Raw genomic sequence first — 17,292 nt, forward strand, 5'->3', positions numbered from 1 at the left:
TGGACTGCTTTAAATCATGAAGGCTGTATCATGAATAAAATGGCAACTCAACAAAACAACAACAATAAACTGACAAATTCCCCCTTTTCATGAAGTTATCTAATGCTTACATGTAAAATCAAATTTTAATGCAATCCCAATGAGAAGCCAGGGCTGCAAAATTTCAGTCAAGATCAGATGCGAAACATGCAGGAAATCAAAATTAAGTTTGTCTTTATATATACCTGGTAAAGTTTCAGACAGTTGTTGGGTGATATCGGAGGTGCTGCTGCTACGTGGCAGAGGGCTATCCCCGCCTCCCTGCTCCTCCTCTCCCCCACATTCTGACAGCTGACCCTCCTCCACATCTGACAGACAGGACAAAATAAGTCACATGATAGTAAAGCAGAGCCACAAGAACAAAAAACAGTAGCACCTTCAAATGTGAACACCGAGATTTGTTATCTTTAGGGATTTGAAGACCCAATTTAGATGAAGATTTGACATATTCATGAGAACGTTGGAGAGAAATGAGGACATGCACACATACAGTGGTGAGGCAGACATAATGCCTTTGCACACTGTCCATTTTTGTAATAGTTTTTTTTTTCCCCATTTTGTTTCGTATTACAAAATTTTCCAACAAAAGATTGGACTCAGTGTGCAAAGGCCTATACTCTTGATATAGACTTGTAGTCATTCATTGTAATGCTGCTCTACATTTTACATGTTTCAACAAGTTAGCACACAACAGTGTTAAAGGAACAGTGTGTAGCATTTAAGGGGATGTATTGGCAGAAATTGAATATAATATAAATAAGTATGTTCTCTTTAGTATACAATCTACCTGAAACATAAGAATTGCTGTTTTTTTGTTACCTTGTAATGTAGATCTATCTAACCATTTGCATTTTCATGTAATTGCATCAGCTACCATAGCTTTCCTTCACACTTGACACATGGGAGAAGTTTCAGTTTGTTGCAACCTGCCGCTAAATCCTACACACAGCACCTCAAATTCCTGTTAAAACATAAACTTCTCTGCTCCAGACAGTCACAACAAACAGAGAAACTGACAGCATATAACGTATAGTGATAGATGGATGCAGGGCGGAGGTCACAAACACACAACTATACACACAAATAGCTCCCAGAAAACACTTTACCTGAGAGCCTGTGAGAGCAAGCAGAGTTACCAGAAGAGATACCAGGCAAGAAAGAGCTCACAGTGTGGAGCAGCATAGGAACGCTTTTAGCAGTGGGTAAAGCTTCGTATAGATGAACACAGTTGCTGATGGACTGGCTTCGCTTAGCTTCCAAGAGAAAGAAGTGGTAGAAGAAGAAAGACAGTCGAAAAAGAATAGAGGTAAAGGGAATGAGACAGAATTCAATAACAGCAAAGTAGAGAGCACTACAATTAATAAAAAAACATTCCTGATCAGGAAAGTGGAGTAAATAAAGCACAGCAGAACCTTTGACCTTAGTTTGACCTTAATGTCGATTCAGTGTTGAAATGAAAATGAGAGAAAATTCCAGAAAGAAATGGAAATGTGGCCCTGAGAAAGATTTAAAAATAAGATTGAGACTAAAATACCCCAAATAAAACAAAATATGATGAAAGCAATAATAAAAAAATAGGCCACATAGTTGAAGACAGTGGGTTCACATTTCACCGATACATTTCCACTACACAAATTGATGTATAAAATGTCACCAAATGCAGGAAATGAATTGCCCAAATAATAAAAAGGTTATAAATCCAGACTGAACTGGAGATGGCAGATGGTAAAACAACAAAAGCAGCAGTGATCGATGTAGTAATCCCTAGCGACATCAGGAAGAAGGAACACGAGAAGCTCAAAAAATACCAATGGCTGAAAGAGGAGCTAGAAAAGATGTGGACCGTAAAAGCATCAGTAGTACCCCCTGTAACCCCTCAACTGGTACAGTGGCTCCAGCAGATTGGAGGAAAAACATCTGAGATCTCTATCCAGAAGAGCACAGTCCTAGGAACAGCTAAGAAACTGTGCAGAACCCTCAGGCCTCTGGTATATATTAGGCCTGTCAAAATTAGCACATGATCATTCATTTGTGGATTTAACGCAGTCATTGTTTAATGCATTAACGCGATTGGCTCTCTGGATTGGAAGAGTATAAAAAGGATGTAACAATCAACAAACTACGACGGACATGAAACTACTAACATAGAAGCGCACTGATGCCACTAAGGCAACTTGACTTTTACCTCTCATCAACTGAGACTAATAAACTGCCCAGCTGCAAAAATAATCTGATGAACAAACTTTAGATTGAAATCAGCAGAAGCAGTATGTAGCTAAACAGACAGTACTAGTAAGTGTCCACCACATCAATGTGAAGTTGTCAGCTGTGTGTCTGCCTGATATAATCGGTCAGGGTTTCCACCAATGTATTACAGCCTTAAGTAATGTTAGTATCCAGTTGGAAGAGAAAGAGAAAGAGAGAGAGATAGAGAGAATGTGTGATGATGGTGAGTATGAAGTCAGCATTAACATTACAGCCTGAATACAGCAGTGCAGTGTGTGTTCTGCTTATTTTATTGGTGAATAAATGCTATAACTCCTCAAGACCCCTGGGAAGACACAAGCTTAACTCCGGTGTCTTGCTTGTCGAAGGGATGGGGGTTAGTCCCGAAGTTAGCATCAACTCTGGTTGCTCTGGTGCAGAAAGAGTTAAGGTGGCTGACCTTTAAGGTGGACCAGCACACTTCTCCTTTTAAGGGACAGGCTGCTCTTCTGAGTCTCTTAACTGTTTTATCTTCAATATTTAATTTAACTGTGTAACTGATAGCACGGTTAAACGTTTAATTATTTATATATATGTAAAATTCTGTTGTGTTTGCATTGGGAAAACACTAAGTTGAATGTTTTCAAAGTTATTTTTAGAACAGTGATGGTACTACTAAGTACGAATATCAGTAGTTGGTATCAGCAAGTACTGAAATCTCTCAAAAAGTGGTATCTATTTGTCAGGACTTCAAATTCTAGTGCATATACGCCTTCTGTCATTTATCTACAACTAATAGATAAATGTTTTCTCGCCACTATCACACTGTAACGCTTGCTCCTGGGATGTTGGGACTTTGACTCTTCTACGACAATAAATAAATAAATAAAATTGAATATTACACACACACACACAAACACACACACACACACACACACACACACACACACACACACACACACACACACACACACACACACACACACACACACACACACACACACACACACACACACACACACACACACACTTCGAGCACCATAAGCTGAGTGCTATCAAGTTCCATTGGCAGACTATGGCCGACATCTCCGACACTCAACTCACACCAAAACAATCTAGATAAATACTACGGGTGTGAGGAAAGATATGGATTTTTTATATGGTAGTGAATTATCCCTTTAATGAGTACCATAATGAAATATCCAGCCATTTTCTCTATTATCTAGACAAAATCTCTAAACAATATTAATTGCATTTGCATGCAGAAGTACAGCCAAGGTTTGACAGTTGTCAATGCTGAGGCATTGCCATTGTGTCTGGATAGCACTTCAGGCTTAATCTCAAAGAGAGCAATGGAAGAGGACGGTTCTATTCTCTGCTTTTCAGCACATTTAATTATGCCTTTCAGTAAGAGAGATACATCGTCTCTGCTACAGCCGCCACTGCTTCCCATTTATGCATATTAATGAGCATTAATTACACTCTTAATGAACCTATCAAAAACTGTCGTGCAATTGATGTGTGGGCCCTCTCTTGAGGAGTAGGGAGGAGGGCTGTTGGGCCTTTGAAGATCAGGGTGGGAGAAATCCAATTAGGCCAAAGAAAGGGAAGAGAATTTGAAGCGGTCATTTTTAATGTCCATCTTTGCTTGGATGCACACACAAATAAACAGACAAACAGAATAGGTACATGGACATGCAGGACACACACACACACACACACACACACACACACACACACACACACACACACACACACACACACACACACACACACACACACACACACACACACACACACACACACACACACACACACACACACACACACACACACACCTTCTAAGACTTCATCCTTCAGGCACAAATACATCTGCTCCCAGCTCAACAAGCTTGTCATTTTAGTACGTTGGTGGTAATTGGGGAGGCTGAAGGCCAGTTTTATCCTCCACATTAAGATTCTGTCTCCACAAAATGAAGACAAATATGACAGGCACTGCAGCAGTTACTATTCCGCTGCCTTCTAGCTCAACTTCTAATTAGCCTGCCACATTCCCATCAGATAAGTGGTGTTTGCCGTGTATGAATTAGGTAATGACAATGAGTGTCCAAAGCTGGCCTTTGACATGCTGTCGGGATGGGGATTGTGCTGTATGCCTGCAAACAAGCTGACATGGAAACATGTTGACATTGGCCAGTGACGTGAGGGGGAACAATGGGGGCCATCTGCTGGCCTCTTTGTATTTGGTGCTGGGCCTTTCAAAGACACCTGGGCGTGCGTATACATGGAGCTATCTGAGGGCTTTCACACGCAGTCAATAAGTCTGATAAAACCTGTGGTCAGCCTCTGTGCTCCAGTAGTACTGCGTTGGCCCACACAACGCCAGAGAATTAATACAGCATGGATATACAATCGTAGATGCCTAAGGAGGGTGTTATAAACGCTTTGTATTTGATTTGTACCTGCTGTGAATGTATTGTAATATACAGCTGATACAACAACAATGCTCTTACTAACATAACAAGTACATACCTGAGGCCTTCTGTCGGACGTTGTTACGAGCTTTCTCTACACCAGGAGCTCCCGACGTGGTGGCGGAGCGAATCCTCATGGGCTCCTGAACTCCTGGCCTGCCCTGCTCCCCATGGTTCCTCCAACTCAATGAGAAGGAACGCGCTACTGCCGCTGCCTTCTGCGAGTCCTGGATTACACCTGACATTCAGAGAAAAACACTTGCTAAGATCTGAGGTTCCTCTATTGGCATACAAGACAATACTGTCACTTTCAGCAATACAGCGTGTCTTAAAGGATAATAGTGATAATGGTATTTTAGACTATATGACACCCTATTCATTGCTGTAGTGGCTGTCAACATCAACCAGCGTTTGTCCAGTTCCTTAAACTTGCAGGTAGTGTGTGTACTATCTGAATACTCCCAGTTGATGTCAGGACAGCAGAGTCACTTGTAGGGGTGCAGAAAATAATCGATTCAAAGATGCATCGAGATGCTTAATGGGACGATTCTGAATCGATGCAGTAACGTCACATAATCGATTTTTATTGCGTTTCCCGTTTCTGCTGGACAATAAAGTTGTAAAGTTCAAGTTGCATTGTGGGTGAAGGACGGACAAGCGAGCGAACACCGTAAAGCCACCATCATAACATGGAGGAACGCAGTAGCGGTAGCCGATGCGCGATAAAAAAAAAAAATCCACACAATTTAAAAGCGGATATCTGGGAACATTTCGCATTTCATGAAGTTGCTGGGACGCAACGACAACTGGACAAGACCCATGCTATTTGTAATACTTGCCACGCTAAAATCAAATACTTCGGTAACACCGCTAATATGAGAAACCACATTAGCCCGTGGCACGCTGAGCTAATGTTAGCCTCTGGTCACAACGGAAAGAAAACTACTGAACCAGCACAGCCAAAGATCGACGAGTCCGTGAGAAAGCCATCCAAGTCCGAGAGAGCCCAGAGGATACCTCGGTGTGTAGGAGCTTATAGTGAAGGACTTACGGCTTTATAGCGTCGTCATTAACGTGAATGAGGAATTAAAATTAAAACACGTTGGTAGGCTTGGCCTATAATTATATTTTTCTTTACAACTTAATGTAACAAAACATGTGAAATTTGTTAACATCTGAATTTAAAAGCAGCTTTCTAAATAAAGAGTTCATATTTATCTGACTGTTTGTTTTAATTGATGAAAAAGCCATGTGTGGTAATATAGAAAATTGAGGATGAAATGCATCGAGATGCATCAAGAAGATGCATCAAGATGCATCGTAGAATCGAATCGAATCGCATCGTAGACTGGTGAATCGTAATCGAATCGAATCATGGGGGCAGTGAAGATGCACACCTCTAGTCACTTACCGTCTTCTGACTCACCTAAACTCTGCATAGCAACTCCCTCCCATTATTCTATGTTCTTACCTCAGCACTTTGATCATAGCACTGTTGTACTTAAGGTATCCTTGCTGAACAGCTACACTTGTTTAAAAATGTTCGCTCTTAATTTATCAGCAAAGATATGTTGTGGTTTCTTTCTCTTTCAAAAACTTAAAAAGGTATCCAATGTACAATGGGACAAAAATCACGTATCACACTAAAAAAGCTGGAGAAATTATGTTCTGTTTTTTTTTTGTGCCAGATTGAATCAATTCATCACTTATCAACCTGTTCTTCTTCTGGTGATTGGATAAATCATTTATTCAATAAAATGACAAATTGTCAACTCTTAACAGTTCTTTAAAAGGCTATATCCCTTTAAGCAAGGGATTATGATGTACAAAGTATTTGTTTAATATCAATTCAGAAAATGTTTGACACTAAAGTGAGGCTTAATGCAATGTATGTCAACTTAGACAATTCAAACTTTCACAAATGTTACTTTAGCCCGAATGCCAATGTCAATATTCATTCCCCTTTGGATTTTGTTGGATTTTTTTTTTTGAAAATTGATTAATCAACAGAAATAGACTTTTCATGTCAAAGTGAAAGAAATAAACACAAACAAACAACAATTCTCCCCTCACCACGTCCTCTCTGTTTCTTCTCCTTCTGTTCACTGAGTTTGTCCAGAGGCAGGTTGGCCATGTCCAGGCCATAAACGGAGCGTGCCAGCACAGCCGTCAGCGAGTCCATGATGCTGGCCCACTCTATCACCAGCTCCTCCCAGCAGGTAAGAGAGGACAGCACTGCCAGCAGCTCGTCCCATAGCTCTCGGGAGATAAATACGCACAGGTTGGCTCGCACCCACGCCACAATGATGGTCTGAATGTGAGAAGAGATGAGGAAAGATGAATTAGCATTGACAGACAGGGTTGCAGCTCTGATTTCCAGCCCCTGATAAGATGTGACAGCTGAAATCCTAAACGGATACATCTAATTTGGTATAGTGTCTCTTTGGCTTTTTGTCAACAACCAATCCATCCATGACACACTCCCACATCCAGTATAAATTGATTCCTGAACAACAAGCCATGGTGGCTTCTCATAAAGGAAAATCCACAGAATAATGTACATTCAATGTTCTGTAATTACAGTGTACTATAGTGACAAAGTTTAGGGGAGGTTTAGCTCAGGAGGTAGAGCGGGTTGGCTGGTAACCGCAAGATTGCCGGTTCGATCCCCGGCTCCTCCTAGCTGAGTGCCTGGTGTCCCTGAGCAAGACACCTCACCCCAATTGCTCCTGATGAGCTGGCTGTCGCCCTGCGTGGTTGACGCCGCCGTCGGTGTGTGAATGTGTGCATGAATGGGTGAATGTCAGTCATTACTGTAAAGCGCTTTGGACAAAAGCTCTATATAAATGAGGCCATTTACAAAGTACTGAGAGGACATATGATTACATCATAACACATATGTAATACATCACTCCTTGTTTTTTCCAGATATGAATAAAAAACCCTGTACATGAGTTGATGTAAAATTAAGCACTTGTAGACATACCCTAAAAAGTATAGATGCTAAACTTTCAGCAAAGTTGTCTTTTCTTTGGTTTTCCTGTGGCCTTTTCATCACTGCCTCTGTGATCCTCAGTAGTACCTGCAGCATCTGCTCCCTGTAGAACACAGAGCATAAATCACAGGAGCATCAACCCCAAATACAAATCAGCTTCAAGTGTCACGAATGAATGTGTAAATGAACTTCTCACTGACCATGTCTGTGTATTCATCGTGTGTTCCATGATCATGTGCCGGTAGATGCTGAGAACACCCTTGCACACCTCAACCTGGTTATCCAGGAGTTTAGCTACATCCTGGCATGGCTCCAGCAGGAAAACGTTGGATGAATTGGTCAAGAACACCTACGCACGTAGATGCATGAAGGTTGATCAAACAGCAAGACACAGACACAAAGTAAGTAAGACAAACTGCATACATTAAGTATTTCTGATTCTAATTAATCAACTCCTATGATTTCAGGATAAAATCACACTGAATATAGATACAGACCTGTAGTGTGGGCTGGATACCAGCCTTGACATCCCTGTTCTGCCCCTCAGTAAGAAAGCCCCGGTTGATGGCGCTGCTGAACGAGTAAGTCCTCCCCCAGCTGGACGAACGCCTGTGGCCATGACTCTCTACCATCTGGTAGATGAAAACACAGGCAATATGTGAGTAGACATAAGCTAAGATATTAAGACAGATACTATACTGACAGAAAAGACAGAAAAGAGCTAGCATATGATATGGCTAAATATCCTATGGTCATAGCTTGTTTATCTATACTGTTTTGAATCTAATCAAAGTACAGTTGCTAGAAATAAACGTGATGCACAGCACATGTAACCCTTATTATGCCAGAAATGAACTTAAGACTCTTCTAGACCAAACACTTGAGACTGCCCCAAAGACTTGGTCAAATGGCAATTTTTACTTCTACTTGAGCATTTTATGACAGTAATTGTACTTTTACTTGAGTTAAGATTTCAAGTACTCTACCAACCACCGTATATAGGTGAGTATGTCATATCAGAGTTAGAATTACACACATTTTAATAATTGAATACATTTAAAATAAGTCTGTCTATATCAAGAGTTTTACCTGTACGTGCATGCTGTTATTCTCTGTGCTGAGTATCTGTTCGGAGCGGTCATCCACCTCATCTTCTTGTGTAGTTGTCTCAGGCTCCGTCATGAAGCCAGGCTTGTCCTGCAGTATCCACTTCCTGTACACTTTGATCACCTTCCTGGTTGCTGATGCCTCACAAGACGGCAGCAGGAAGGCCTTAGGAGGGACAACGTAGGCTTTTAATTTGAACTATTACAGTCTTATGAATGGTTTTAAAAAAGGTAGCCTAGTAATAGGAGGTATCTTTAAGTTGTGTTAGCACACTGCCAGCAGAGGGCAACAGAGTACATGTTATCAGAGTGTCACCATCCAGTCTGCATTTAATCTTGACCCCAAATGAAAACTATGCAATACCTGCAATGTAATTCATTTTAACAACATCAAATAAGGACATATTGCTTTGTGGTCCAGCTGTACCTGGTGGAAGACCTCGTTGACAAAATTCACATTGTCTCTGGTGGACAGCAGGATGGCATGTACCATGTCATAGACATGGCGGTGCTCCTCTTCAATGCTACACAAACTGGAATCGCTGTGCCGTCGATCAGACAGCGTGCTGCTGTTGGAGTGGCTCTTTTCAGGCTCCCCCGCTGGCCCGTTCGTATCCCCATCTGATGTCTTATCCTTCTCCTGGCTGCTACTGCCTGCAGTGACAGTCTGGACACCACAGAGACACAGAAATATGCTGCAGGGCTGCTTCTTCACAGTTTAATAATTGGACCCTAGAGTCTCATAGTGTAGAAGTGTGTGTTTTAGGGTCATTTCTATGGGGAATGAGTTACTGCAATGATTCTGACCTCAATGCAATCATAATAATATTAATTTTACATTTAATTCCCCTCATTGTCTCCCCATGATTACTGACAATTTACTAACATGAAAAGCATAAGAAAAAGGTCTATTGTACTATATAAACCCCACTATATTCATTTAATACTTTTGTGAACAAGTATTCTAGAGGTTTGCCTCTGTCATAACATACTGTACATTTACAAAAGAACAGTGAGTCAATTTCACAAGTTGACATGTACTATGTAGTATTTTAAGGGGTTTGCAAGAGAACATAATATTTCTACAAGCTTACTCCTGACTCACTTTCTCTGTGACATTACAATTAATGGTGTGATTTTTTTCTCAGATATTTTTTTTTTTAGCCCAGGTGTCTTAATAGAGAAAGAGCTCAGAGGTTTTGTTGCAACAATACCTCCATAACAACGTGCCTCCTTCATCCTCAGTGACAGTATGAGAAATCAACACAATGGTACTCTCGTGCTCACCTGGATGAGTTTTGGAATGACCTCAGTGCCATTCTTGGCGCTCTGCGCCGCAGCAGCACTGCTGCCATACTTCTTCTCCAGGAAGAAGGTGACCAGCCAGGTGATGAAGGCCACACGGGGTGCCAGGTACTGGTCCCTGGTGCAGAAAGTGCTCTCATTGTTCCGCGTTACTGGCACATACAGGGGTTTCGGTCTGTGGTGGGGGAGGTCTAATTGAGAAATAAAGTGGGATGAAGAGTGAATGATGGTGACAAAGGAAGGTTTAAAAAAAAAAAAAAAAAAAGGACAACAGGAGAACAGCGAGAAAAAAAGACAAAGAGAGAGAGATTAAACGTCAACTCTCGATGTCTAGCTGTGAAGGTTTTTCTAGTTTCCAGCTGGCTAAAAATGTGTTCAGTCAACCATAAAGCCTCTAGATCCAAACAAGCTGAATATTATTTATTATAGTAATATAATAAAATTGATATACATCCAGACCTGAATAATGTGCAGGTTACTTTATTGCTCAATTATCTTTCTGTTTTAGAATCTGTTTCAACACAACACAAAATACATCATACATAATTACATAATTCATAAATACATAAATACACATTCTCTCTGTAAACAAAAACTATTTGTTTGAGTAGTTCAATGACATAGTTACTGCATTTTTGACCCACAATTTAATCATTATCTGAAATGCTTCCCCTCAGTACTTGAATTCAAGGAGCCGAGGGGTTCAAATTTGCGTTTTAAAACAATACATATACACACTGTATGTCAGTTTACCTAATAAAGGCTTGTAGAGGTTTGTAAGCTTGGTGAAGGAGGGGAATAGATGTGGAAGGTAGTACTTCTTGAACAGGCTGAAGAGAAATCTGAAGCCTGTGTCCTGGTTCTCTTTGTTCCTCCATTCTAAACTGGATGCCTGGCAAACAGAGCACAAAGGCAGACAAGGTCAGGCTACAGTGAGAGGAGATGGTTCCAGCATTACTTAAAAAGTGACAGCATATTGTTTGCAACACAATACTTTGAAGGTCCCTCTGACACCATTGAAATACATGACTCAATTTCTATGCAGTACACACAAGGGAAAATGGTTTGGGCTAAGTTCACACAAGATTAACAGAACAACCAACTTTACACATTTAACAATTTATATTATGTTTAATGTTTTGCTTTACTGTTGTAAAAGACAGGGTTTACAAAATACTCAAGTCAAGGCTGTAGCCATGAAGTGAACATTGAGGGGAGACTAAATCTACCCCCCTCTCCAGGAAAACATCCATCCATCTATCCATTGTCCTCCACTTATCCGGGTCCGGGTTGTGGTGGCCGTAGGCTTAGGAGGGCATTCCAGACGTCCCTCTCCCCAGCAACGCTTTCCAGCTCCTTCTGGGGGACCCTGAGGCGTTCCCAGGCTAGATGGGCTATATAATCCCTCCAGTATTTTCTGGGTCTACCCAGGGGATGCTTCCCAGTTGGACATGCCTGGAACACCTCTAACAGGAGGCATCCTGATTGGATGCCCGTATCACCTTAAATGGGTCCTTTCAATGTGAAGGAGCAACGGCTCTACTCCAAGCTCCCTCCAGATGTGTGAGCTCTTCACCCTATCTCTAAAACCGAGCCCTACCTTCATAGGGTGGAAGCTCATTTCAGCTGCTTCTACCTGTGACCTCATTCCCTCAGTCACTACCCAAAGCTCATGACCATAGGTGAGGGTTGGAATGGAGATGGACTAGTAAATCAAGAGCTTTGCCTTCCGACTCAGCTCCTTCTTCACCGGTCCAGTACAATTACTGCATCATTGCTGCTGCCGCACCAAGCTTCCTGTCTATCCCATTTTTCTCATGAACAAGGCAGATTCTTCTAGGAACCACTCGACAGGCACAGTCCCCAAACCCTGTTTGGCATGCCAACCAAGATACCCCAATGATGTCCAGAGCCCTCAGCAACTCAGGAGAAATCTCATCCACCATTGGCGCCTTGCCACCAAGGAGCTTTTTGACTACCACGGGTGAACTCTGCAAGGGATATGCTTGAGACTTCCCCCAAGTCTTCTGACGTCCCTCAGCCTCCAGGCACTCGCTAGGGAGCTGCTCTCCCAGGTCTAGCTCCAGGAGGGGGGCCTGGTCTCCCGAAAACATTTTTTGAAACTAATTAAACTGTATAAATTATTTACAATGTTATTGTGTATTGTATTTAATTGCTGTTGCTTTTTTCTAACCATTTATTATTTCATTGTATGTAATGGCAGAGGTTAGGGATGACAACAATTACCATATGAACAGAAATGCAGTGAATTATGTATTGTTTTATAAAGGCAACTCCAGATATTGTGGCAAAGGTTAAGCATAAACAGACTCCATGACTGTGGCATGGGGGCCCGATGTCCTCTAGTGACACCTGTGCTCACAGCCCAGCACTGTGCAGCTCCATTGGAATTTTCCAGAGAATACAAGAATTTTCAGGTCTGCCATTAGGCCCCCCCTTCTCTTCGCAGATGAGAGCAGATTCACACTGAGCACATGTGACAAGAATGAAAGCGTCTGGAGACACCGTGGTGAGCGTTATGCTGTCTGTAACATCATTTAGCATGACCGGTTTGGTGGTGGGTAAATGATGGTCAGGGGAGACATGTCCTTGGAGGGGCTCACAAACCTCCACATCATAGTCAACGGTACCCTGACCGCTGTTAGTACCGGAATTGAAATCCTCAGAGTGATTGAAGTGAGAGTAACTGAAATATACAAAGTGTTGGAACATTCTCCATATGCAGGTGATGTATTTTTGTCATGATTACTACTGTTGGTTCAGATTCTTTTTTGTACTGGCTTTTTAAGTACTGACTTGCTTGCTTCCCTTGCTTTGGGAGATCCCTCGAACCAGGGTACTCTTTTAAATGGATGGATTAAATAAAACTGCCAAAACCAATAAATCATTTTGACAAAAAAGATAAATCAGGGTCATATACGCCTTATATGCATTGTGACTATACCTGACAATATACCCACTATACGTTATAATCATGGCCAACAAACATTTTCATGTCTTACATGTATGTCACACAATGTAGACAATAATCTGGCAAAAAAAAAGTTGAGCAGTCTTTTCGGAGCATAATTAGTTATTACCTGGATGACCATGTACTTGAGCAGGGTGTCGAGGATGTAACAAGTCTGGTCATCTGCAACCTTTTCTCCAACCACAGCCGGAACTAGTGGGGTAATCTCCTCAGGCACCACCTTGGCTGCTCAGATTGACAGATGCAAAGAGCTGAGTTAAGTGTAGGAACGCGAGAGCTGCCTGCTCAAAAAAAGATCTAGACAATCCAATATAATTTTAGTATGTTTTACATGACTGCAGGCTTTATAATGGCTCAGAATCTCCATCATTATATATTCACCACACACATTGTAACATTCATATTCACCATCAGGGGGGTTTGAGAAGGGGTTATAAATGATGGTGTCAAGGGTGCAGGGCCCTCTGGAGGAGGGCACAGCAGGGAATCCTGGCACCAGACAGGCAAAGATAAGGAACTGCTCCTCAGCACAGTTGTCCCTCAGGGCCTGCAGCCACAGCAGGAAGAGACGGATCCCCTCACAGCGGATCTAGACAGGAGGAGAGTGGGACATAAGACCTGATACACAAAAAGAGTAGTGTCGTAGTGCGTCATGTGGCTGAAAAATTTAGATTTTTTTTCATCCCTTGTGGCAATGAAAACAATACTTACCTTGAATGAATTTCCAGTGTGTAAAAGCTTTTTCAGAATAGAACCTGGAATTAAGAAAAATCCAATTATTAAACAGTATTCTGCTACACAACAAGTAGGGGGGACCTACTTGTCATCTCCATTGAGGCAAATTGACCTTGATGGCTGGTCCTGACAAACTGCAGGGTAGACTGGCAAGGCTCTTTTTCCTGCAGAAAATTAACACCAGTCTGCAGCTACATGGATTCATGAAGGCAATCTGGTTCCGCTGTAATCAGATGAGACATTGCTCTGATTGCTATATACCTTGAGCAGAAGAAGTCTGTATGTGTGTGACTTAGAACCTGCTTGGACCGCATGCAGACATTATTATGTCTTATAGGATGTTTGATTGTAAAATTAAGCATAAAATTGGGATTATGTCAGGGTAAAAGCTATCTGCACCCGTCTTGACAAACTGAGTGTTTTGACCCAGACACATTTAAGTGGAAGCCCTGAAGAAGTGGCAGAGTTATTTTGAAAGTATAGCAAAGCCGATGTGTTCGCATGTGTGCGGGTTTGTGAGTGTGTTTGTCTGGTGCTTTTATTGTTTTCCTCTCATCAGGTTCAATCAATAACATGTCTATGTTGCACTCATAAACAGATCCTTTCAATAGGTCTTGGGCTCAGAAGAGAATGTATTAAAGTTAGCAGGCAGAGGATGATAAAAGACGTGAGGATTTTCTTCAGCTTCTAATGGTTTGTGTCAAATGCCTGTGACCTTGCAATCTTCAGCTAAAAAGGACAAAACCACTACACATCATTAATGTCATTCCTGAGCTTCCTGACCCTCCACAGGGCATTTCTTCCAGCATGGTGAAATGCTTTCAGCAATGCTACAGGCTGTAGAATGTTTTCAAAAAATATGTGAAAGAAATTCAATTACAACTCAGGTATGGTGAGAAGCTATCCTGCCACCACCACGCATTCTTCAAAATAGAAGTACATAGCGAAAGCGCAGCATCTTGACCAGTGACACATGAACTGATGAGCGCCAAAGAACATTCTATGTGAGTTCAAGAAAACGCCAAGAGGCAGCCTTAAGCTTATGATGATTTGTTGTCCAATGACTGACAAAGTAGTGGATTTGTCGGGGGGCATCAAACCCCACATGAGTCTTGATATTTGCAATTGTAAGCCTAAGGGGAGGGCCAATCTACAACATTGATCTAGTACTAGACTGTTTAGCTGCCAACAGCTGACAAACAATGGTTATAATTGGGGTTATCGCTTCTTGCAAGGAGGTTTTCCTTTTTTTGTGTGGGACTGAAATCATGGCAGCATAATTCAATTACTTATTTGCATTTCAAATGAAGTGCTCATTTGCATTTCCCATTTCCATCCCCTTCTAAGACTAATTATTTTCTCTTCATTATGAAAGACTTAGGCATGGTTCTGGTGACCATTTTTTGTCCTCAAGTTTATCTTAGAGGTTACAGAAGCATACGGAGGAAAGATGCATACACAGTATACACCTGTCAAGTGGAAGCAGAGAAAAACTTTCATTTTGAAAAGGCATTTAAAGCAGTGCAGTATTTCATATGGTGGAAAAAATACATACCTATACTGTGAAACTGCCATCGGTTGTAGATTTTCTCAGGAAGATGTTGTAGAATTTTCTGATTAGAAACAGAAACAATTATGATTAGGTTTATTAAGTAGTTATTTAAGTCAAGCATACTTCAGTACTATAGTACAGTAGGGGCTTTTTCCTTAAGTGCTGACCAACTCCAGGCTTTATTTCAAATAGCACATTTTCTTTTAGAGCTTAAACAATAAGTTGATTATTCAAGTAGTCCATCAACAGAAATGATTCATTTGATGCACAAAAAAAAAAAAACACACTGGTTCCAGGCTCTAAAATTAAAATATTTTTTCTGGTTTTCTGAACAATTTTTACTATTTGCTGACATTTCATAGACCAAAAAATGAATCTATGAATCAAAAATGTATTGTAACAGCCCTAGCGGCACCGTTTTGCCAAAGCAGTATACACTTAAGGAATGCAGTGTGCTTGCCCTTTTCCCATCAACTTGGCCTAGCAGGTCTGCAGATCCCTGTGACACAGGACAGCACTGAGAAATGTCATCACCTCACCAACAACAGCTTTACAACTCAATTAGAGCACCCTAACCTTTCAGCAGCCTATCATTATACTTGGATGAAACAACAGGTTAACTGGGTCCCTCCGGAGAAGGGGGGGGGGGCAGGTGTGTGTGTGTGCGCGCGCAGTGTGAGCAACTGATACTGCCAATGGCTCATTTTCATCAAATCCTAATCACTGACCCGATAAGATTTCATGATTGCAATGTAGGGGTCAAGTCTGTCCTTTGCTGCTTTATGTATGCAGCTCTGACCCACTCAACCAGACAACCAACTTTGCCAGCATGATAAAAAGCTCATCTGCCCTGGAGAGTGAGAAACACAGGCAAGAAAGGGATACGGAGAATGAATAAAAAATGTGCATCAAAGAGCGACAAAGATGAAGTCCTCTCCAATCACAGATGCAACGTGCTACAGCAGGGTCTGAGTGAGGAATACAAAAAATACAAAAAGAAAGATGAAAGGCTATACGAGATAGAGCATAGATTTATGGCATGTGAGATAAATGAACATTTCAAGTGACAGCTTTTATAATCTCAGAGATTTTTGATCTTTGTTGATACAATAATGTTGATAAAATTATTTTAATCAATGAAACTGAAGTTGATAGCATTGAGTGAATACAATCTTTTGTAGTTGATAATACATTTCTTAATACAAAGTAAGCATTCATTTGGTTGTTTCTACTGTTAATTTAGACAATTAATTAATTAATTAATTTAGACATATTACCACAATAGAATGGCTCTGAAAAATGGTAGATGATAACTGTTTTCTGTGTGCTATGCTACATTATGCTAAGTGGTGGTCCAGAAGTTATCAGGTTTAGAGTTTCTCAGTTTGTCAACAACATCCTTCTTCCCTTGTCATCCTCCATCTTTAACTTTCCCTTCTTGTCCTCTGAGACTAAATGCCTGTCATTTTCAGTGACAGCGGGATGTTGAAAGACATACATCGCTTAAAGGGGGCTCTGGATGACTATCTGTGGTGTTCCATCTCCCTCTGATCCACAGATGTGATGGTATGCGTATATAGGCGCGCGGCTGCACCTTGCTATTGATCCCGCATGGGATTACTACATCTCTGTACAGGCTTCGTACTGGACTCTGTCTCCTTGGGGCAGCAGACACATTATGCTAGGCGGTAACACAGCAGGGTATCCTCCTTAAGCCTCTCCCTGTGTGCGTGCGCGAGCAGACACAATAACACGGTCTTTGTCTTTCTCTCTCCTCGCAGAGCACCAGGATGGGGGAGTGGGAATGAGATGGAGAAGCTAGCTCAAAAAAAGACTCCCTGCAGAGCTGGAATGGTGGCTGCAACAATGAGGAATTTACTGGCTGATAT

The 17,292-nt window shown here is 41.5% G+C and overlaps 1 protein-coding gene across 3 annotated transcripts in view; it reads right to left on the reverse strand.

The window, feature by feature from the left end:
* Positions 1-17,292, reverse strand: part of ralgapa2 (Ral GTPase activating protein catalytic subunit alpha 2) — a 98,425-nt gene that overhangs the window by 58,172 nt on the left and 22,961 nt on the right. For 2 of the 3 annotated variants that reach the window (XM_084014022.1, XM_084014021.1), the window contains exons 4-17: positions 15,407-15,464; positions 13,828-13,871; positions 13,525-13,705; positions 13,226-13,341; positions 10,878-11,016; positions 10,107-10,315; positions 9,247-9,486; positions 8,803-8,985; positions 8,211-8,345; positions 7,914-8,062; positions 7,705-7,816; positions 6,792-7,029; positions 4,777-4,956; positions 225-347 (exon numbers count right to left, since the gene is read on the reverse strand). In XM_084014022.1, the coding sequence (XP_083870148.1) occupies positions 225-347; positions 4,777-4,956; positions 6,792-7,029; positions 7,705-7,816; positions 7,914-8,062; positions 8,211-8,345; positions 8,803-8,985; positions 9,247-9,486; positions 10,107-10,315; positions 10,878-11,016; positions 13,226-13,341; positions 13,525-13,705; positions 13,828-13,871; positions 15,407-15,464 (2,107 nt within the window). Of the gene's footprint in view, positions 1-224; positions 348-1,145; positions 1,293-4,776; positions 4,957-6,791; positions 7,030-7,704; positions 7,817-7,913; positions 8,063-8,210; positions 8,346-8,802; positions 8,986-9,246; positions 9,487-10,106; positions 10,316-10,877; positions 11,017-13,225; positions 13,342-13,524; positions 13,706-13,827; positions 13,872-15,406; positions 15,465-17,292 lie in introns of all 3 variants that reach the window. The other variant, XM_084014020.1, reaches the window with a different exon arrangement.

Source organism: Eutrigla gurnardus, assembly GCF_963514095.1.
Source record: "Eutrigla gurnardus genome assembly, chromosome: 7".
NCBI lineage: Eukaryota > Metazoa > Chordata > Actinopteri > Perciformes > Triglidae > Eutrigla > Eutrigla gurnardus.